Source organism: Balaenoptera musculus, chromosome 11, assembly GCF_009873245.2.
Source record: "Balaenoptera musculus isolate JJ_BM4_2016_0621 chromosome 11, mBalMus1.pri.v3, whole genome shotgun sequence".
Lineage (NCBI taxonomy): Eukaryota > Metazoa > Chordata > Mammalia > Artiodactyla > Balaenopteridae > Balaenoptera > Balaenoptera musculus.
In genome coordinates, this window is record NC_045795.1 from 28,965,407 (window position 1) to 28,989,537 (window position 24,131).

Below are 24,131 nucleotides of genomic sequence, written 5' to 3' on the forward strand. Positions count from 1 at the left end.
GAGAGAGACTTCTGTTAGATTTTAGTGCCCTGAAGACCATTTTGTCCTTCCTGAGAAAATGGATGCTTCCTCTTTTCTGATAATAAGAACAATGTATCTGACTAGCTTCCTCATTTCATTGCTAGGAAGCTCTGTCCCTAGAGTTATTTTTTTTTTTTTTTTTTTTTTTTTTTTTTTTTTATATTTATTTATTTATTTATTTATTTATTTATTTATTTATGGCTGTGTTGGGTCTTCGTTTCTGTGCTAGGGCTTTCTCTAGTTGTGGCAAGCGGGGGCCACTCTTCATCGCGGTGCGCGGGCCTTTCACTGTCGTGGCCTCTCTTGTTGCGGAGCACAGGCTCCAGATGCGCAGGCTCAGTAATTGTGGCTCACGGGCCTAGTTGCTCCGCGGCATGTGGGACCTTCCCAGACCAGGGCCCGAACCCGTGTCCCCTGCATTGGCAGGCAGATTCTCAACCACTGCGCCACCAGGGAAGCCCTAGAGTTACATTTTAAAGTTACAAAACACTGTAACTACCTCATAGGTTTTTATTTACATTCTTTTTCTTAGTTGACTCTCTACTCTTTTTTTTTTTTATTGGAGTAAAATTGCTTTACAGTGCTGTGTTAGTTTCTGCTGTACAATGAAGTGAATCAGCTATATGTATACCTATATCCCCTCCCTCTTGGACCTCCCTCTCCCCCCCATCCCACCCATCTAGGTCGTCACAGAGCACCAAGCTGAACTCCCTGTGCTATACAGCAGGTTCCCACTAGCTATCTATTTTACACATGGTAGTGTATTTATGTCAAACCTAATCTCCCAGTTCATCCCACCCTCCCTCCCCCCCCACCATGTCCACATGTCTGTTCTCTATGTCTACGTCTCTATTCCTGTGACTCTCCACTCTTATAGTTTCCCCTTTTTATAGTTCATGTACATACATATAGTTTATGTATAGAACTTCTATAGCTTATGTTTCTTTATGTCTATTCTAATGTAATTTTATGCATTAGTATTGTAAGCCGCCTCAAATCATTTGTAAGTTATAGAGTGGTTTAAAGTGTCAACTACCTCAAGTCATTGGTAAATGTGGAGTGTCAGCTTTCAAATCGGATGACTCCTTAGAAAGAAACTTATGAAAGAAGTTAGGTTTAGCACGAGGTTTTCTAAGGACAAAGAACATACCGAAAGCATTTGCCCTGGGCATGCACGCCGTTGCTCTCTTTTGCCCACCCCCATTCCATAGTATTCCACCCAGAAGTCCGAGGTGCCTTTGTCTGGGAAAGTAGCAGGTTGATTCTTCAGCCTTGAGTGAGAAAGTGGGAAAAGGAAAAATAATATCTACCTCTCCCCTTACCTCACTGGAAAGACCCACCTCTCCCCAGCTGAAATTTATGCATGAAAGGCTACATTCCTTCTGCTTTATGGGCTATGACCCTGGGTGTCGAGAGGCTGGATGTGAAAGCTTGACAGAGTGGCATCGTGTGACACATGAATCTAGGACAGAAGTGTCCTGCATTCCCCTAGAGCATTTTCCTCCCATTTTCCTTCTGTGATTTCTGTGTGCTGGGAGAATCATTAAGTCTTGGGCTCTGAGCTCTTTCCTCTTACCAGGCCTGATAGGGACTTAAGTGGGAGGGAGAGTCAACATAAAGGTATTTCTCCCTTCCTTCTTGAAGGGGGTGTGTTCTGGGCTTGTCTGCCTACTGGGCAGCAACGTGCTGCAGGAGTTGCTGGTGAATCAGTGGCCTGTACGCCTGCCAGCGAGCTCCTGTGGCTCAGATATTACGATTATCTTTCCAAACAGAACAAGAAGTGATTGAGCCACGGTTACACCAGAGGAAGGGCTCCCTGGGGCTGTGATGTGAAGAGAGGAATCACAGGTAAGCCCCAAAGCTGTGATTTGATTCCTTAGAATGTGTCTTACTATCATCCTTACTACCTGTTAATCTGAGATGAATTTTCCCCTCCCCATGGGGAAAGCTCTGATTTCAATATCTCATTTCCTAAAGAAGGGTAACTAAAGGAACAGAGAGTGGAAAAAACAATGAGCAGATACAACAGAGTTCAGCTTCTCGGTAATTATATAAATCGAGATGTTTGGTGAGTCTCAGACTAGAGGTTTGCTGACTCAAAGCACAGCCTTCCCTCTATCGATTGCAACACGGTAACCCCTATTCTTGGGGGTGTGCCTGGGAGATGGATTGACTGGAATAAAGAAGGCTCGGCCAAGGGTAATTGTTAAAAATGTCAATCTCGCGGCTTCCATGAATTAGTCATAGATTTCCCCTAGCCATCTCTTGAAATAAAAATATTCTTGATAAGATCAAGTTTATTTTCACTTTAGGATGAATTAGTTTAAGCTTTGACCTAATTGGTATATTTCCAGGAAGTGCTTCCCAAGTTAACTCCTTCCCTAGACTCTAAAAAATCCACAAACTGACCCTTTTAATCCTTTCCTCTGCTCCCTCCCCAAATAAATATAAAGCGATACACTACATTTTCTGACAGTCCTTGAAAATTAGTCATTTTTCTTTTCCCTTTTCTTCTTTTTCATGAAGAATTAATTTATGCAAACCTGATATTCTATGTAATCCATCCAGGCCAGATACTAAATAATGAGAAGTTACCAAAGGAGGTATAGAAGGAAGGTCAGGGTGGAGAAATGTGGAAAAATGATGACTTTGGCATTTCCATGGAGAAATCCATTAAACTAAACCTGATAATAACACACATAGGCTGGAAATTACAGAGACAAGAGAAGTAACAAAAATAGATAAAAGTACATTCTATAATTTATCAGAGTATTAGCACAAGCCTTTTGTTATGTTCTTAATAAAACCACTATTAATTATTCAACCATAACCCAAATTTAAAGGGATTGTATATTATATAGCCACATATAGTACTTTATTCAACCATTAACAAGTAACATAACCTTGAGCAAATTATTTAGCTTTTCTTATTCTGGTCACTTGATTTGCAAAATGTTAGCCATGAGCATGAAGTGTTCAAATGAGAGCCTGCCTGTGTTGAGTCTTAGAAACTTGACTTTCAAACACTCCTATTCTGTGCATGACCGCAAGTTGATGGAAATTGTTGCCGACAGGCCTCAAAGGTATATATGTCTTGCTTCTCTAAAAAGACAGTGTATTTCTTTATTCCTTTTTAAAAGCAAGGACAGGGTTCCCATCACAGGGTTTATCGCTTGTGGCGCTGAGGGTTAGGCGAGCACAGTACTGTGGCATCCATATGCCCTCTGGTGTCATTCATTCCACAATTAAAGGGATACAAATATCCTCCTAGGAAAAGTAAGTGAACACATTCATTCAAACTAGGGTGTCAGTGACATTTTTTAGCACTTTGGCTGGGAGCAAGTGTGAACTGGATGAAGCAAGAGGGTACTGGGTACAGAAGGACACGAGCAGTGGCAGCGGTGTGTCCGCAGGATGAACGACCCAGATAGTAGAGGGATGACACCCCTAGGACAGTGTCACTGAATTCACAGTTTTGCTTACGGCCGCTCTTTAAGAAACCACGTTCTACCCAATCTAAACATATGTCTCCGCCACTTTCACAATAGTCTGACTTGTTTTCTTTCTAAAGGTCTCTGGCAGGGAATACCCATAGCTACATAGAGTGTGTCTGAGCAGAGACGTGCTTACAGGATGTCAAGGTCTCCGTAGTTCTGGACTGGATACACGGTCTTGAGAGCTATGAAAATAATCTTAGGAACCTGGAGGGATGGTGCAAAAGATCTAGATCATCATCCTCTCTCCCATGCCCAGCTGGTTCTAGCCTTGCTGAATTCCACCACTGTAGTACACAGAACCGGGCGGGGAGCGGGGGAGGGGGATGGGGTGGGCGGGGCTTCTTACCACGCCCCCTCCCCAGCAAGCCACAGATAATCTCATCAAGGCTCCAGTTCAATGGCAGATGAAAACCAGGGCTCTGGCATGTTGAGGCCAAAAATCCATAAGAATTAATAAGTGTGAAAGTGACCTGGCATTTCCTAGAATTACAGTAAATTTCCCATGCACAGTCGGTTGAAAGAATGAAATGCAAAGAGGTGAACAGCCATGAGGTATGCAGCCCTAAAATGTGCAAAATATAGTTAAATCTTGTTGATGAAGGTTATCTGGTCTTCATTGTGTCTCTGGGTTCTCAGTGAGAACGTCAGTCTTTAATCCCCAGAGGCCCACAAACCATGGATACGCTAGTGGGTTTTTTTTGTTTTGTTTTAAAGAAAGTCTTTTAAACTAAAGACTTTAAATAAAGTCTTGAAGATAATTTCCTTATCACTTGCTTCTTTCTCATAAGACAAAATTTTTAAAAACCTGATCATAAGAATTTCTTTATTATTAGGGATAAGCAGGCATTTACTCTAAATTTGTGGTGTTAGGACAGCTTTGTCACAACAGAACAGATTCACACCTGCAAAGTTTTGGGTAAAGAGGTTTTGTATTAAGCAGATTATATTTTCCATGACGACCTTTCACACTTGTGTTTGTACGTTAGCCTAATTTTGCTTAAAGACATTCCTATGCTTAATCTCTTAAGAGAATCGGGCTAATTATTTCTAAGAAGAGAAAGACATATTTCTTAGGCGTATAACACTCTTCTACATTGTCGACCAAGATGCCAATTAAGCAAGTAACTAGCAAAAAAAAAGACACAGATAACATAGAATTTAAAAAATATTTAGGTTAGAATTTTATTATATGACCATGTGCACCTTTAAAATTGATAAAGAATTTTACAGGTGGTCTTGATAAAGAATGGTTTAGTCAAGAAATGTAGTTAGTGTAACTGGTTATTCATTTGGAGGAAAATGAAAGTAAACCCCTATTTTATACCGAAACCTAAGATAACTCCAGAAGGACTGAGAATTTAAAAGTATGTAACAAACAAATGAACTAACTCAAAGAAGTGTTAGAAGATAATATAGGAGGATATGTTTACCATCTTTTTATAGAAAAAAAATTCTTAGCATGACCCCAATTTAAAATCCATAATGGAAAGGATTGACAGAGACATTCATTGACGAATGTCTTAAACTTTTGTGCCGAACAGGACAACGTAAAAAGTTAAAGACCAAAGACAAATGATAAGCACATATTTATAACACGAGTGACAAAGAGCTGATATCCATGCTATGATGAGCTCCTAGAAGCAGTTCTTAAGAAATAGGTGAACATTCCAATAGAGACACTTAGGACAATGACTTAAATAGTCAAGCCAGAAAAAAAAATATATAAATGACCAATAAACATCTGAAAAAATGCTTCATTTTATTAATAATCAAAGGCATAAAAATTAAAGCAATTAGATAAATATTTGCCTGTCAGTTTGGCAAATATTAAAAAGAAGTTGGGGCCAGTGTGATGAAACAGGCATTTCTACACCTTACCAGGGACTGTAAATGGTACAAATTAGGAGGGCCATTTGGCCATGCCTATCAAAACTCAAAATGTAATAACCTGGAATTAAAGATGCACAAGAAGAAGGTTAACAGAAGGAATATTTGAGGCAGATTATAGGAGTCTAAATAACAAATTTGCCCTGATAATGTGTTAGATTTTCGTCTGTACATAACGTGAAGCCCAGAAGGTTTTTGAGTGTGGATTGGCACGATATTTGCAGGATAGGTAGAATGCCAGGCAACTGGCTTTATTTCTAGAAAAATCATTAGGGGAATATGATTGGAAAATGTGCTTTTACTTATTAGGAAATGATGATGAAAACACTGTTAATATGCTTAGGGAAGCTTAAAGAATGAGTGTTTTTTGGTAGATTTGAAACAATTGAGGTTTAGCAGTGTGAGCACTGAATGAAAAGTCAGATATTGTTTTACTCTTATTTAAAAATAGATCACGCAAGAACAGTTTGTAACGTCCTTAATCTGACCTTTCACCCATGAAGACCCCACAAAGCCTGTTCTGTAGGTTCTTTCCAGTAGGCCTGACGAATTGTGCTTTCTCCCTTGAAGAGCTGAGTTTCCTTGGACACTGGTGACACTCACATTGTTAGGAGGATAGCTTTGAAACATATATTCTTCTTTTTCCTGAATAAAGAAAGCTTAATTGTCAGGAACTCAGATGGGGATCATGTTAATAATCATGACTCTATTAAAATCATGGCCCAAGCAACAAAATGAACTGGGCCCAGAGTCCAATAGAAATAACAGGTTCTTTGGGGGAGAGAAACTTAAGGAAATAGTCAATACATTCTTTTTATTTAGAATTTAGGTTTACCCTTCTCATTTTACACAAGTGTAAAACCAAAATAATTCCCACTTAATTGCCAAAATAATCAAAGCAATACATATGAAAGCATTTTGTAAATGAGAAAGAATTATCCTATTTCTTCTTATGTAAATATCCCCGCCCTTGAGTGCGGTTCTGGTACTTTTTTCAAGCAAACAGTCCAAGAGGAAGGTCAAATTCTCTGGGCTTTACTGATTGTCAGTAAGCAAATTCGAGTGGGGAAGCTGGGAAACAATGACCTGGGGATTCCAGGAAGGCTGGGTCCCCAGTTGCTAAGCTGAAGTCTTGGCTGAAGAAAGAGCTTGGCACCTTTTCTGGAATGCCGTTAATCACGCTTTAAGGGCTTGGTGGTAACTTGTGTTCTACTGAACCATGAGTGACAGGAGCAAATCCTCAGTTACAGGGGGTTGGAATAGAGCCAACCCTTGAGGCTGGCGGTCAGGCTTTTTACAACAGAATTGAGCTAGACTTGTCTGTGAGTGATAAACTCAACCAGTACACCCGAAGCAGTATTGGGTGACGAGCTAAGAATGACAAGTCATTCTGTATCTCTTCTAAGAAACAAAGCAGAGATAAATGAATTAAAAAAAACCAGAATCCTTGTGAGGAGGAAGCAGACAGCTGAGCTAGGCTGACAGCACCAGCAACAGGAGAAATGCTCTCTAGCTGAAGTTCCGATTCGTGGCAAAGGACAGAGGGCCTCGTCAAAAATGTATCTCAATTTTTGGATGGAAAAGAATCAGATAAGAGGCATGGTCACAAACTGGACTCCGAAGGGAGATCCATTCAATGAAACATCGGAGAGTTTAAATAGGGCCCTTGGAACAGAGAGACTCCAGCAACCCGGCAGTTGTTTTCAAAAGTAGGTCTGATCATGGCTCTTGGAGTTTCCCCAAGTGGGTGGCACGAACACCCTGCCTGGGAAATTGGAGGCGCTCAATACACAAGGCTCTCGATACACAAGTGATTGGACAAATCAAAGTTTAGCAGATTGGTAAAGTGTCGCAAGGAAAGGGACAACTTAGCTAAGTAATTCCTTTTGTCTCTTCCAGCCTTATAACTCCGTAGTTCTTAAAAAACCTACCGCTATTCTCAACCGAAGGGCTTAATTCTTATCAGGTTCTCAGCCCATCTCAAAAGATGTTCAGGAATGAGAATAATCAGTATGAGGAGGACACAGGAACAGAGTCCAGTAAAAAAATATTTAATCTTTCTAGGCTCAGATGTGATGACTGGCAGACACTAATGAAAAGAACAATTACATATACAAATAGAAACTGGGAAATGGGCATATAATAATGGAATCTGAATGTGAACAGATCTGAGTGCACCCTATTTTCTTGCTTACTTTATAGAAAAGGAAACTGAGCCCAGCAAGTTTTCTTTTTAACTTTCACAAATTCTAGCAGATAAGGGACAATGCTGAAGTTAGGGTCTAATTCATCTAGGTCTTTTCCCACTAAGTTTATTCAACATGAACACACTAAAAACATGCTGAAATATAAAATATGTGTTTAAAATTTTACTGGGAACACATGTTTGTACAGACACTCACTGAACTTTTAAATAACTTTAGAGTCCTTCCAAAAGAAGTTGGTCTAGCTCATAAAAATTACCAAACCACCAAACATTTTTCCATATATGACATTGGTTATCTTTTCTGTCTCCCACCTATATTCCCACCTGTCTTCTCTACCATATCTGCCTACTGAAAGGAATGCAAAGAAACTCTTCTGAAAGGCAAATGGCCCAAGGACTCCCATACAAAGGCAGATCCCAATGAAAATGTGACCAAAATCTTATAAAATAAGAGGTAAAATAAAACCAAGATTTTAAAGGTCCTCTGCCTATTAATCAGTTCTATTTGAATCCTGATTTCTTTCAGATCCCAGCTGGAGATCTGTTCTTTCCATTTGTGTGTGTGTGTGTGTGTGTGTTATGCATGTGTGCACATGTGAATCCAAGGCAGAGAGGAGGGTGACAGTTCTACTGGGAATTCTTCTATTTATAGAGGAAGAAACATAATCCCATAAATATTGATGCCAGGAAAACAGCCCAAGAGTTTAACTCTGCCTAAGAATAGAATGTTGCTAAAAATGCTGGAAAATGTAGGTGAGAGCAGTGCCAGTTAAGCACCACTGTTGATAAGGAGACAGCTGTTGATATAAATAAATGATATTTGGATCCATAAATACATAACTGCAAGATTGAGGAGACAATGGGCAGCTGTCTCCAGAGGCGCAATAGCAAATTCTAATGATTGTTCTCTAAAAACTGAAGGACAGGGATTATCAGGAATGAATTCACTTGAATGAATTCAAGGAAATGAGGGGAGTCCCACCACGGCCAAGCCTTCCCATGGATGCCAGGGCCTCCCATGGACGCCGGGGCCAACACAGCTGTAGGTCAGGCTTTGCTGGCCCCCAGCTGCACAGAGAGACGTGTGTTGTAAGCAAGCACACACACTCTGATGACAAAAACAGCTTCTCGTCTATGGCAAGGGAACATGGATTCTGAGAATATTTTTTTAAATAATCAGGACCCTTCCAGGTTAGAAGGGATGTGCTGAAAATACCACGGGGTTTGCCTCTAGTGAAGGCAAAGTTAAGTTGGATTTAAGATTACACCTCCTCAACACACACACACACACACACACACACACACACACACAATATTTCTTGACCCTCTTTAGAGTCAGATAACTGAGTTACTGTAAAAATGTATTTTTACTACCTCGAAGCTGGGATCCCTCCATTTATACAGTGCTAGCCGTCAACCCAGGAGCACCTTTTATTTAATCAGTTAATCTGACTCAGATTGAAGTCAAATTCTGACACAATCCAACAAGTAACTACAAAAACTGGTGGTGAGATTGAAATGCTAGTCGTACTAATATTAGCAGCTATCGATCGTTGAGGCTCACCACCTGTCAGGCGTTGTTCTGAGTCCTCTATATTCAATTACTCATTCAATTCTCCGAAGAACCTCTGAATTAGATACGACTTTCCCCATCTTATAGATGAGCAAACCGAGGCATAGAAAGCCTAAAAAAATGTCAAAAGGCATCTGGTTGATAAACTCCAGGACCCGAAGCCTTTGCAGGCTAGCCACGGAGCCTGTTTTGACCCATGCACCTGGAGATACGATTTTCCTCCTTTTGATTAGTTGTCAAGTACAGCCCAGTTAAATTTGAATTTCAGAAAAACAGCTGTAATTCTGGACAATGAATAGTGTCCCAAATATTGTGTGGCACATACTTACACTAGAAAATTATTTGTTATTTATCTGAAAGTCAGTCTTCCAACCCTACCCCAGAAGGAGCTGAGTGCACCAAGGAAGCAAAGAAAACATTTTGATAAATTTGACGTTTTGTCCCAAACTCCAAAGGAGAATTCAAGTCACAGTATTAGCCTCGGGGCAGAACTCTTTTTCCCTCTCCTAGAAGCAGTCTAGAAAAACAGCTCTCAAAGCTGTCTGGGGGTCAGCGTCACTTGGGAAGCTTTAATAACGCACATGGCTGTGCCTGATCTGCATAAGATTTAGTAGGTTTACTGTGGGATGGGGGCACCATTATTTTCAAATGAGCCCCTAAGTGTTTCCTCGTCTCCTTCCCAGCTCCTCCTCCTCCTTTTTCATAGTCCGACTATTCATGACTGGGAATCACTGGTCTGAAACCCTGATTCTAAGTTCCACTTTACCATTTCTAGCCAGTCCAAGGAGACAGCCCAGGCTCCACCCTCCAGTGTGGGAAGAAGAGAGAATAAACAGGCTGAGAGGATGAGAGTTTCCTCACAAAGCTTGGAGCTGTCACCCAGGCCTCCTCACGTTGGGTTTGCAGCCTCAGGCCTGGATGCCACATGCGAGAAAGAGATTTTTCAAAGAGAGAGAGATGGAGAGAAAGAGCCATATGAGGGCCAGGCCTCCCGTTTGGAAGCAGACCCTGGCACAAGAGAGGGGGTAGATCATGTTAAAAATGGTCCCTGGAAGTGGAGGAAAACTGAGAAAGGGGCTGGAAAGAGCACAAGCTCCGTCTGCAATGTGGCTGCACTCCAGGAAGGTACTGGGAAATAAATTTAGCAGGACGTGGCAATTCACCAATAAACAAACAAACAAACAAATATATAAATAAAAACAAATAGAAAATATCCAAAGGGCACAGAAAAAGAAGTTCTATTTCACAAAACTGTTCAGCTATTTTACATATATATAAAATTTTCATTATATGTTAGTGTATATATATATATATATATATATATACATAATACAGATATATACACATTCTATTATGTGTGTATCTATATCCTCATTTTATAAAATATGTTTCTTTCTATGGGGTCAAAAATATTTGAAAAAACGCCACTCCAGAGCCAAACATCCATCACTTTTGGAAAGCAGAAAGCACAGACCAGAGGGAATAGGGCTCAGAGCAGGTCTGGGGAAGCAAGATGGGGAAGAATGATCTGGAGACTGGACAGCTGCCCAAAGAGAGTTAAAGCAGTCGATTTAGGGGGAGTCTTGGCAGGCAGGTGGGTGGGAGCATGCAAGGACCATTCACTAAGGGGAGAAGGTAAATACAAAACGGGTATGTGTCTCATGGTTTATTTTTCATGCTGCCCTGGAAAGCCCTAGAAAGAATCTCTGCTGACATGTAGGCCACATCTGTGGGAGTCGTTACCCTGTCTCTAACGCCTTTTCTCTTTTCTTTTTTTTAATCAATATTTTTTTAAATTGAAGTATAGTTGATTTATAATGGTGTGTTAATTTCTGCTGTATAGCAAAGTGATTCAGTTATAGGTATATATACATTCTTTTAAAAATATTCTTTTCCATTATGGTGTATCCCAGGACATTGAATACAGTCCCCTGTGCTATACAGCAGGACCTTGTTGTTATCCATTCTATATATAAAAGCTTACATCTGCTAATCCCCACCTCTCACTCCATCCTTCCCCACCTGTTCTCTTTTCTTGTAGATCATAGAGCAAAGCCTGAGGCCGCACTGCTGGGATGGCAGGGCATGTATGAAGTTTAAAGTGCACCCAGGAAGCAAGGTAAGGGCTGGAGAACCAACCCTGGGCTTCTGTGCTGCTGACCCCAGGCACTTATTCCCATGGTGGGTTATTGAGCTTGGGAATCATAGCTCTTCATCTTTTCCTATGGAGATGTAAAGAGAAAGGGAATTTTATGACCATGACTATGGACTTTTGTCTAAATTATTCTGAGATAACCATGAACTTGAGGACAATTTGTTGCTAACCACATCAACTATGAAGATGGCCACAGGGAAGTATTCCTTCATGTTCTGTCAATACTGGCCAATAAAACTTTAAAAAAAATTTTGTTAACAAAACCCCACACAACATAAAACGTACCACCTTAGCCATTTTTAAGTGTAAAGTTCAGCAGTGTTAAATATATTCACACTGTTGTGCCACAGATTTCTAGAACTTTTTCTTTTGGCAAAATTGAAACTCTATACCCACTGAATAACAACTCTCCTTTACCCCCTCCTCCCAGTCCCTGGCAACTGCATTCTTTTTTCTATTTCTATGAGTCTGACTTCTTTAGATCCTCATATAAGTGGAATCATATAGTACTTGCCATTTTGTGATTGGCTTATGTCATTTAACATAATGCCCTTAAGGTTCATCCATGTTCATAGCACATGACAGAATTTTTTTCTTTTTGAAGGCTGAATAATATTCCATGCCTAATAAAACTTTTGGCAATGATGGAAGTGTTCTGTGTCTACACTGCCTAACATGGTAACCACTAGCCACATGTGGTTATTGAGCACTTGAAATGTGGCTAGTATGACTGAGAAATTGAGTTTTTCATTTCATTTTATTCTAATTAAAATTAAATTTATTCTAATTAAAATTAGACTGTCACATGTGGCTAGTGGCTACTACATTGGACAGAACAGTTCTAACTCGTGATTTTTTTCATTGCCCCCAAATAACCTGTCTGTAAATGATTAAATCTTGTGACCATGACTATGGGCTGAGTTTTGTCTAAATTCTTCTAAGATACCCATGAACTTGAGGACAGTTGGTTGCTAATTACATGAACTATGAAGAAGGAAATTTGCTGGATTGGTTCACTATTATTTTTATGCTGAAATACTCAGAGTCTATCTTTATATTAATGGTTCTAGGGTCCTTGGTTGTTTGAATGCTTGTCTTTACTGAGATGAAAAGAAAACCTCAGTGAAATATAAAAGCCTGGATATTAAATGCACCCAGCTGCAAAGTTAAGCAAGCCATGATTTTAAAATAGCCTGTGTTGAGTCAAATTTGATCACTTAGATCAAACTTAAACTTAGAAGAGAGTTCTGGAGAAATTTTCTAGTAGGTTTATAAAGAGAAAAATTCACTAGTTCTGCAGTGGGAGTGGAAGTGATGGTGTCTCTGGTGCAAAAAAATAACCAAATGCTCAGGGCTTCTGATGAGCCCAGATAGGCTTTACCTCCGTGTGCATTTAAAAATTTTGGCTTGAATGACTTGTTTTTGTGCCTCAGCCTTGCATGGCGCACACGTCTAGTCACAGACTGTGACTCCAGCTGTTCATGTCCTGTCCAGAACCAGGAGGGGCCAGGGGAAGATGAGAGTTCCTACGCTCTGGCTCTTCTCCTTCTTCATGATCACCGAGGGCTGGAATGGCTTTCTGGGGGTGAGTTTGTGTACGTCCCGTTTTCTTCTCTACCACCTCCCCTCTGTCCTTCTGGCACTTTGAGCGTCCGTCACTCTCTAGGCAACTGCAATGACAAAATTTCATAGACTTGGCATCAGAAGCGCTGGGTTCTTGTCTCAACATTACCAGCATTAGCTGTGTGGCCTTGGATGAGTCACTTCATCTCTTGGAGCTTAGATGACCTGACTGTAAAAACCAGGATCTTGGACTAAGCCATACTGGAGATCTTTTCTAACTCAGCGCATCCTCTCCTATGGCCTCTTTGATGGAGAAAAAGCATATAGATCGACATTAGCAGTCCTTGGCCTCTTCCCTACCTATACTCACTTTCTTTTTTTTTTCCCAATAACCTTTTTTTAAATTGAAGTAATAATTTACATATTTTAGTTTAGTTTACATAGTTAATTTACAATGTTGTGTTAGCTTCAGGTATACAGCAAAGTGATTCAGTTTTACATATATATATGTATACATATATATATTCTTTTTCAGATTCCTTTCCATTATAGGTTATTATAAGACTTTGAGTAGAGTTCCCTGTGCTATACAGTAGGTCCTTGTTGTTTATCTGTTTTATACATAGTAGTGTGTATCTGTTAATCCCAAACTCCTAATTTGTCCCCCACCCCCCCTGCCCCGTCCCCTCTGGTGACCATAAGTCCGTTCTCTAAGTCTGTGAGTCTGTTTCTGTTTTGTAAATAAGTTCGTTTGTATCATTGTTTTAGATTCCACATGTAAGTGATATCATATGATATTTGTCCTTCTCTTTCTGACACACTTCCCTTAGTATGATAATCTCTAGGTCCATCCATGTTGCTGCAAATGGCATTATTTCATTCTTTTATATGCCTGAGTAATATTCCACACCTATATCACGTCTTCTTTATCCATTCATCTGTCGATGGACACTTAGGTAGATTCCATGTCTTGGCTATTGTAAATAGTGCTGCAGTGAACATTGGGGTGTATGTATCTTTTCAGATTAGAGTTTTCTCTGGATATATGCCCAGGAGTGGGATTGCAGGATCATATGGCAACACTATTTTTTAGTTTTTCTAAGGAACCTCCTATTGCTCTCCATAGCGGCTGCACCAATTTACATTCCCACCAACAGTGTAGGAGGGTTCCTTTTTCTCCACATTCTACTCACTTTCTTGATGCTTTCATCTGGGGTCATGGTTTTAATGTTCTCTGCATGCCAATGACTCCAAACTCTGTGTCTCCTTCTCACACCTGTCCCCCGAACTCCACACTCACGTATCTACTACCTACTTGGTATCTCCAGTTGGGTGCCAATATCCCCTCAGCTTAGTATGTCCAAAATTAAACTCTCAGGTTTAATTTTGCCCATAAGATTGCCTCCTTGCCCATCTCAGCAAATGGTATCACTGTCTCTCCAGCTGCTTAGGCAGAAAACTTATTATTACGCTTGACACTTCTCATAATCCATGTCTAAACCATTAGATCTTTTTTTCTGGTTTTCTCTTTAAAATATATCCAGACTCCAAACACTTCTCACCAACTCCATGGTTACCATCCTGATCCACACCTTCATCATCTCTCACCTATATTATTTCGATAGCTCCTGAAACGCTCTCATTGCTTCAGTGCTTGTCTATTCCCAACACGGCCGCAGGATTGAGCCTTCTAAAAAGTGGAGCAGAGCACACCTTTCCTCTGTTCAGAACTCTCCAGTGGGCTCCCATCCCACTCAAGCAAAAGCTAAGCCCTTGCCACAGCCCAGAAGGATCTACAGAACCTGCCTCCCCAGAGGTACTCTCTGACGTCACTTCCTGGCCGGCCTCCCGGACTCCACTTAGCTACTCTGGTCTTTACGTGTCAGGCATATTCTTATCCCAGGGCCTTTGCACCTGCTCTTCCCTCCTCCTGGGAAATTCTTTCTCAGGGATCCTCACTTTCCTGCTTCCTTCAGGTTTGTGCTCAAAAGGTGCCTCAGCGATGTCCTGTTTTGCCCCCCGCCCCCACCATCCCTGGCTTGCATTTTAGATCCATGATTGCAGTTTATCTGAGAAATCCAACAAGGCCTTATGAAATGCAATATGACCAAGCCTCGCTGTAATTCTTCTTTTTTTTTTCTTCTTCACAGAGTGATGATGGCATCAAAACAAAGCAAGAACTCATTTTGAATAAGGAAAAGCCTCTAGGTGAGACTCCCTCAGATAGCATGTTACAGCACGCACTGGAGCCCAGAGAGCAGGGTTCAAATCCCAGGAGTGCTTCTGATGGGTTTTATGATCTTTGGCACATCGTGAAATACCTCAAATCTGTAAAACGATAGTTATAGTAATTCCTTGTGAGGATGAAATAATATAATAAAGGCACAGTACCCTGTCCCGTAACCAGCCAGTAGCTGCTCCATACTCTTCCTTTCCATCTTCATCTTGATCTCAATAATGTGATGAATGACACAGTCTTCAGTCTAGGAATGAGTTGTGGTCTGAAATTTGATTTGCGGGTCTGATGTTTCAAGCATTGTGTATATTTCCTCCTGGAAACAACGGTACACACAGATGGTGGTTAGATTCCTGGGTCAGTCCTCAAAAGCCTTTTTACGGTGCCGTGAATCTGCCATCCAACAATGTGCTAATAGGGCCATAGACCTTACCACATCGTAGCAAGGCTACAATTCTTTGGGAAAATGAAACCAGAATTTCAACTTGGAATGCCATGGAAAGGTAAAAGCACAAGTATACATTGAACTCTTACCAGTGCCAGGCCCTATTCTAAGTGCGTTAGATGAATTAAATCCTCACAAAGATCCTCTGAGTTAGGTACAATCGCCATCTTTATTTTACAGATAGTGAAACTGACAAGGCCGGTGGGTAGGTGGGGCAGGATTCAACGCCCAGTCAGTCTGGCTCCAGAACCAGAGCCATTAATCTTTCCCCCATCGGTTTCACTGCCGGTGATAACAAAACGAGACCCAGGAAAAAAGGATGTTCACCTTCTGCCTCTTTTTCTCTGAGGCCCTTCACATTCTTAGCCTGGGGTCCACAGAGGACCTTGGGAGGATCTTGAGACCCCGTGGAACTTCATACAGAGTTTCATGTGAATGTGCCTAAGTGAATTCTGGGTGGGATTCCTCTTCTCTCCCAGCCCAAAACACCTAATGGTCTCTTCTTAGGGAAACAAAAGGTACTGCTCAGAAACGATAAGGTGGAGGTGAGGGTGCATCAAGGCTCAAGTAAGGTTTGGTTTGGTTTTACTTGTGCATTTCATCTCAGTATCAAACTCAGCTAATCAGTGGAACATTTGTACAGGAGAAGGAAGGGCTCTTTGGAGAGGAAAGAGGGGACTGGGGGTTTTATATCAGAGATAACGTCCAGGAGACCAGAGCTGGGGGAGAAGGAAGGGAGGGTGACCAGGACTTTCTCACCTCTTCTCCCTTCAGTCTTGACCCTGAGACTTGACTCTGGATGTGACCTGAGAAGTATGTAAAGTCAGGAGGGCAATGCTGGGGTGGGTCAGAGAGCACAGAGCAGCTGGCCCGGCAGAAGTCAGAGGAGAGAGGTGTCTTAGGCACCTGTGGACGGTCTGATGCTTTGCTCGGGATGCTCATTTTTAGCCCATGTCTGGATGAAGTGACCAAGCCATGTCCATGACCCTCAGGCTGAATCTGACAATTGCTCCGAGGTCACTTGCTCTGCAGTATCTCCCTCCCAGCCTGAGAAAAGAAGGCTTTGACAGTCTCTCTTTCTCTCTAGGTCCATTCCAGGAATACGAGCTGCTGCTTCAGGTGGCCTATCGAGATTCCAAGGAGAAAAGAGACGTGAAGAACTTTCTGAAGCTTTTGGAGGCTTACCCTCTTTTTTTACCTGGGCCGGTGAAGATTATCAGAGCAAAGGCCACCACGTGTGAGTCAGTCTCTGGTAACTGGGAGTGGAGATGGGGAAGGTGGTGTGTGAGTCGGGAGAGGTTAGGTTATGCTGGGGAATCAATCATCCGCCCAATATCTGTAGCTGAAAAGAATAAATGCTTGTAAAAAATATCTGGCCAACAGCACTAATGACCACCACAATGGGGTTAGGAGAAGTTAAATGATTTATCTAAAGCAAGAGTCCTCAGAGTGTGGTACCCAGACCGATAGTAGCAGCAGCCTCAGGGGACTTAAAAGAAATGCAGATCCCTGGCTCCATTCCAGACTTACTGAATCATAAACTTTGGAATGAGACCCCTCCCAGAAGATTCTGATGCATGATCACGTTTGAGAACCATTTACAGCACACCATTGGGCATATTTTCACAACAGTATCTGGTGACTTTGCCCCATTTTTTGTTTTTTTGTTTTTTGTTTTTGTCTATTGAAAAGGAAAGGTTTTTTAGTGGGAGTTTTAGGTCCAATACAAGCATACAGGATTGGTTAATAAAATTTTTCGTCATGACTCTCAACAAAAAGGTCTCTCTGCCTTTGCCATATTGCTAACAGGGACTTTGGGGGAGTGCTGCTAGGTGGATGGGAGCCTCCAATAAGACAGTGGACAAATACCATCTAGAACCCTTTAAATAACTCTCAGGTTGACATATGCTCTTCTGCTTCTTTCTCCATTTAAGTGGTACCTACTGGGCACACATCCTTTTTTTGGATGCTAGCCCCAGATATTTGATTTTTATGTTGGCTGGGTTTCTGATCCAACCTCAGTATCAATTGAGTGGGACGTTTCCTTAACCTTAAACATACTTGTTTCCATCCTGTTTTCATCCTTTATAGCTTTTGGAGAGAAATATCTCTAGCTTTTGGTTCAGATTCTATATCAGAACCAAAGATGAGAACTCAGCCCTAGCCAATTTATTAACCAGGTCCCGTGAGACCAAGCTCTGTTTTTTGTGCAGACTGTGGCATCCAGAACGGGGTCCTGCGCTGTGCCTGTGACGACGGCTACTCCTGGTTTCCCCCCTCGTGCCTTGATCCCCAGAAATGCTACCTTCACACGGAGGGATCTCTCCAGAGCTGTGATTGTCATCTCAACAACCTCACCCAGAGCGTCCATTTCTGTGAGAGAACAAGTAAGTGTGTAAGGATACCAAGAGGGGAGCTGGGGCCCCTCCCACCTCCACATGTGACAGAGACGGAAGGACCACTGGGTCTGTGCCCCAGTGTTTCTCTTTGCCTCCCAGAGAAGGGCCAGTGTTTACAGGGAGTTGGAAGGGCAGTGATGACGTACCCTGCTAGGCTTGGCTGGACACAGCGAGAGCTTTGTAAGTGCAGAAAATTCAGAAATGCAAGCTGATGTTTGGGCGCCAGCTCAGCCTGGGGGTACATCCAGCTCACCTCGACAATTCTACGATTCTTCTGAGATTTAGGGAGATTCCCTGAAATTCCAAGTAGGGGAACAGCTTGAGTAAATAACGTTTTTCTTCCCACCTTCTTTTGACTTCTTTGGCCGACATCAATTTCCAGAAAATAAAAATGTAGAGGTGCGCAAGCAGGGAGGGTTACCTAGTGATTATATTGAAAGAAATTCTGTAAATTGCCAACAAATATGTGTGTTGAATGAATTGCCAAAACTAAACAAAAGTTGAAAGTCTAGTTTAGGAGCCAGTGGATGCTGAGGGAGCTACTGCTGACTTAGGTTGATGTTCAGTGGATGCTGGGGTGAGCCGGATGAGGTGGGCTCCAACAGCTTGAAGGACTTTTAAGAAATGTCCCCAAAGATGAATCCAGTTATCTTGAAGCTCCAGCTTTTGGTAGAGCGGAGCAAAGAGTGAAGGAGGACCTGAAATAGCCCAGCTTTCCTGGGTCTCCCTGGGTCCCTTTCCCAGAACCACAGCAGTTCAGGTTAAGGTAACACTTATTTATTTATTTATTTTAAAATTTTTATTGAAGTATAGTTGATTTACAATGTTGTGTTTAATTTCTGCTGTACAGCAAAGTGACTCAGTTTTATATACATCTATCTATCTATCTATCTATCTATCTATCTATCTATCTATCTATCTATATACTTTTGTATATTCTTTTCCATTATGGGTTATCAAAGGATATTGAATACAGTTCCCTGTGCTATGCAGTAGGACCTGTTGATTATCCATCCTATATATAATAGTTTGCATCTGCTAATCCCAGACTCCTAATCCTTCCCGCCCCAAGTAACACATATTTATTAAGCACCATCTTTATACCCAGATCTGGGGCAAATTCTGGGAGGTCACCATGAGGCATTTCTCTTGCTGTCGATCAATTAGCAAGCTACTTGGGGAGGCCAGGCTGTTAACACATGAAAGAAGACAATGTGATCTCTTCAACAAACTTTGATGAAAGCCTACACTTTGAAAAGTGGTCTAAGTCTGATCCATCTTTGGGGGATACAAAGATGGATCAGACAGGGATTACACTGACAAGGAGCTTCCTAAAGTAGAGTGGGGACGTACATGCATGAGGTGTGTTCACAGATAGATGTGTAGGTGAAGAGGCTGGAAGGGAGGTATGGATAAAGTACTGTAAGAATTTAAAGGAGAGGAAGACTCTTTTCATCTGGGGCCCAGGGAAGGTCTTGCTAAAGAGGCGCATTTAACTAAGTCCTGAATGAAAGATACACAGGATTTGTCCATTCAGAGATGGGGAATAACCTGTCCCAGAGGAGAAAAGCACCAGTGATGGGTAAGCAAGGGGTAAGTTGCAGTTAGCAAGTAGTGATTTTTTTTTTTTTTTTAATTTTTAAATAGGGACAACGTTTAAGCTCAGGGCCTAGACTGGGATAAGTGACTGCCTTTTATAACCACATGTGAGTGGCTACTCATTTACCTGCTTATAAGGTCATCTTGATTATCTCACTTTCCCATTATGTTCCAAATCCACAAAAGAAAATTCCGGTTTTATGGATGCTTCCTATATTACTTTAGGTGAACATTCATCATAAAAAGAAAGAAGAAAAAAAGGAGTTGGAGTACCACTGTCAAATAGATGGGCTGAATTAGACTTCTGTAATTTTAAGCTATAATATATCAAGTGAGTAATTTTTATCTCTATAAATTTCTTTTTATTTTCCATAGAGGTTTGGGGTACTTTCAAAATTAATGAAAGATTTACAAAAGACCTTTTGGATTCATCTTCTGCTCTATACTCCAAATACACCACTGGAATTGAAATTCAAGTAAGCACATTCTACTTATTACAAAAGAAATCGTTGGCTAAACATAAGTTCAGATGTTTCCAATTCAACATATTTATTTAACACATATTCTTAATTATTCATTTTCAATGAGTTATTGCATAGCAGTTAATCACTCTGCCCACAAGTGATGTACTTTGAACATTTTCTTTCAAGGAGCGTTAAGCAGTTGACTTCTTCCCATTTCTTTAGTGTTTAGTTTTGCTCATTTGTTAGGGTAATATTAAACTAAGCCATCTTGATTATTTTCTTTTTTCTTTTCTTTTTTTTTTTAAGTACTAAAGATCTTTATTCTCAGGTCTGATATTGAATCTGTGGCTGCAGATAATGTCACTATTTTGAGAATAAAAGGTCCCATTATCTTCGTTCTTTGCAAGTCTTCAGCCACAAAGTTACACCTTATTCTCATAACAAGATAAGTGAATCAAGCCTTCTTGATTATTTTCTGATTTTTATTTGTCAAAAGAAAGTTTTCATGATCTAAGCTCAACTGTTAACATTTGGGATTTGTTCCTTAAAGAAGCCTCTCTTGTTAGAGGCTAAAGAGAATTACTGACCAAAATTTTGGACTTCGTAATGAAGTCACATAAAACTACCTCTACCTAGGATGGTGGTTCAGATGTGGTTCTAACTGAAGATATGCACAAACACTTCGCAGGTAGATTCAGTTTAAGCATCTATTGAAATCAATGGCTTATTTAGGGGAAGGAGAAAATAGATTTTGGGTGAATTTATTATATTATCTGGCACCCGACCCATCCTCTAGTCTAAGCAGTTGGTTCTACATTCTTTATTAGCAACCTCAAAATTAAATTATATGTGTGTGCACAGGCATGTGTGTGTACATTCTCTGCTATCATTTTAAATGTATTTCTATAACATGCAACTACCTCTCGCCATATCTCTTTCCTTTTCTTGGTGCTTCCGTTGGTTATTTATTGTCTGCGACCACTTTTTGCTCAAATGTCTTTCTTGTGTGGGACAAAGATCAACATATTGCTCTTTGCTCTCTTTGTAAAGCTGAAAGAAGCGTACAAAAGTATCCAAGGTTTTGAGTCAGTTCAAGTCACCCAGTTTCGGTAAGTAATACAATGGTCTTAGAAGGGCATCGCTGGAATCATGCACCCGTCCTGCAGGATGCCTCATGCTGTTTCCAAGTGACCTTGACAGAAAATAAGTCAACTGCTCTTTGAAGTAGGATTCTTACTAAAACTGGATAAAAGTCTGTGGTGCTTTAAAAAATCTTAAGAGGAAAGCCTATATTCTCATTTAAATGCCTTTGTGAATATAAATATTAAATGGCATTCTCGAAGCTATGGATCAGAAACTAGAATTGGAAACCCGCATGGCTTGGAAGGAAGCAGGAGGACGTGGTGTGCATGCATGGGAAGGGGCGAGTGGTGGTGACAAGGGCTGTGGGTCGCGGAGGGATGGGTTTTCTCCTTCCATAAACACAGAGGGTGTGATGTTGTATAACTGGGGGCCAGAAGGGGCTCCTTGGGTAAAATATTATATTTTTGTGTAGATATCACGTATGTACCACAGTTCAAATTCCAGTAGTCATTGTCTACAGCAAATAAAGAGATATTTAGTAAATTAGCCTTTTGTTTATACTTTAATTCAAAAGTTATTTGGTTAGTTACCCGTGTGTGTATTGATTACCAGCTATTTATAGTCTGCTTGATAGAGGAAGTGACTTAGAGGTCAGAGAACTTAACTTCTTATATACTTTTTTCACAGCTAAAGAATAGCTATAGGAAATTTTCAATAACTTTTGCTGTAAATATACTGTCCTGGACATTATCCTTTAAGCCCTCTCATGTACCCATAAAAAGGCTCACATGTATAATATTCTTTAAAATTCAGTGCTAGGAAAAACACTGCTTCTTTTTCTTATATCAAGGTCTATAGAATTAATCTAACTTCTGTTTTTGACTTTGCCGTCATTGAATTCATAGACAGCATTGAAACTCAATCAACAGTTTTGTATTCAATATTCACATGTTTCTTTTCCTTGGTCCTGGTTTTCTATTTATATTTCTAATTTATATTCCATCATATATATATATATATATATATATATATATATATATATCTTACAAACTGTCTCCAATAATTTGTAGACAAAATCACAGTAAAAGTAGATAAGTCTATAAAATACAACTATTTTGGTTTTACTCTTTACATACATGATCTAAAGTAAATCTTAGTCTCTCACAGTCTCAATTTATTTATCTGTCAAACAGGACTGTTAATACCTGTGGAATTTGATTTAACCTCATTACATAAAATGAAATAATAGAAAAATACTTTTCAAACACTATAGAAGGGCCGTATCAATGAAAACACATTGTGATCATCACAGCATAAAAGGGTATTTGGGTTTATTTATTGTGAGTTCAATGTAGTTCAATGTTAGTTCAATGTAGTGATTAAGAATTTGAGCTTTAGAGAGCCAGAGGTTCATATCCATCAATTAATAATTAATGACCTGACCCAACTTCTTTAGGACTCAGTTCTCTTATCTATAAAATGAGAATAACCCTAACCCTAACCCTCATGGAGTTGCAGGATTAAATTAATCCATGTTATCTCACTTGCTTTCATAACTTCAAATACCATCTGTATACAGATGGGTTCTAAATTTATTACTTGACCTCAGTCTCTCCCTTAAACTCTGGACTCCAATATTCAATGCCTATTAACATCTCCAGGTGATTTTCTAGTAGGCATGTCAAATGTAACATGTCCAAAATGGGAGTCCTGCAACTCCCCCCCGTCATAAGCTTTCATCTCCTTCTCCCACTGTCTTCCCCATCTCATTTCCAGAGATGCTGTTCTTCTAATTGCACAGACCCAAATCTTAGAGTTATCCTGTCTTGATTTATTTTACAATAAATTATACTTAATTATTGAGGTATAATTTACATACAGTGATATGCTCAAAACTTAATTGTACAGCTTTATTAGCTTTGACAAATACTAATACCCGCCACCTCCTATCAAGACAGACCATTTCCATTCTCCCCAAAGTTCCCTTGTGCCCCTTTCCAGCCAATCTCCATGCACATTCCTACCTTCCTACCAGAAATAACCACTGATCTTATTTCTATCACCATAGGTTGGTTTTGCTTATGCTAGAACTTTACCTAAATGGAATCATCTAGTATATAGTTTTTTTGTGTGCCTGGCTTCTTTCACTCAGCCTAAGGCCTTTGAGACTCATCCTTGGCTTTTTGAGTATCAGTGATTCCTTCCTTTTTATTGCCCAGTAATAGTCCATTGTATGAATATACTACAATTTGTTTTTCAATTCCTTGCGGTCGTTCTTGCCTGGTTTCTTTCTCTCACACCCAAAATCTGCTCCGTTAGCAAGTCTTCTGGCTCTGTCTTCAAATACAATGTGAAACTGACCAGTTCACTTCTCCCCACACACACTGCTACTCAATCAGTTCAGGGCACCACCCTCTCCTTCCTAACTAGTTTTCCTGCTTCTCTGCTTCCTCCCTTCACCTATTTGCTACACAGCAGCCAGAGTGATGATCTTAAATTATAAACCTGATCATGCCATGCCTTTTCAAAAAGAATAAAACCTTTTAATAAAAGATGAAATTCAGACTCAAAGGCCCATCTGGCTCCTGGGTACCTCTTGAGGGTCATCTCCTATCCATCTCTTACCTGCTCATTGAATTTTAGTCACGTTAGCCTTGAAGTTTGTCAGACTCACAGGCATTTTCTTGCCTCCAGCCCTTCTCAGGTGCTGGCCATGCTGTACCAATTTTCTCTGCATCACTGGCTGTTTCTTTTCATCCTTCAGGTCCCAGCTTCAAAGACACTGCACAGAGAAGCCTTTCCTGACCAGTCTTATTTAAAGTGGGCCTCACGTCTACTTGATATTCTTTTTTTAAAAAGATCTATATGAAGAAAACTTTATTTTAAAAGTTTTATTGGTGTATTGTTGATTTACAATGTTGTCTTAGTTTCAGGTGTACAGTGAAGTGAATCAGTTATACATATACATATATCCACCCTTTTTTAGATTCTTTCCCCATATAG

At 40.4% G+C, this 24,131-nt stretch overlaps 1 protein-coding gene across 5 annotated transcripts in view; it reads left to right on the forward strand.

The window, feature by feature from the left end:
* The first annotated feature begins 1,556 nt into the window (after positions 1-1,556).
* ADGRF1 (adhesion G protein-coupled receptor F1) overlaps positions 1,557-24,131 on the forward strand; it is a 36,188-nt gene continuing 13,613 nt past the window's right edge. For 3 of the 5 annotated variants that reach the window (XM_036867706.1, XM_036867709.1, XM_036867710.1), the window contains exons 1-8: positions 1,712-1,869; positions 11,226-11,303; positions 12,834-12,924; positions 15,053-15,110; positions 16,671-16,820; positions 17,797-17,970; positions 19,957-20,057; positions 21,096-21,154. In XM_036867706.1, coding sequence (XP_036723601.1) covers positions 12,856-12,924; positions 15,053-15,110; positions 16,671-16,820; positions 17,797-17,970; positions 19,957-20,057; positions 21,096-21,154 — 611 coding nt within the window. In that variant the 5' untranslated portion in view covers positions 1,712-1,869; positions 11,226-11,303; positions 12,834-12,855. Of the gene's footprint in view, positions 1,642-1,711; positions 1,870-11,225; positions 11,304-12,772; positions 12,925-15,052; positions 15,111-16,670; positions 16,821-17,796; positions 17,971-19,956; positions 20,058-21,095; positions 21,155-24,131 lie in introns of those variants that run through there. The other 2 variants (XM_036867708.1, XM_036867707.1) reach the window with 2 other exon arrangements.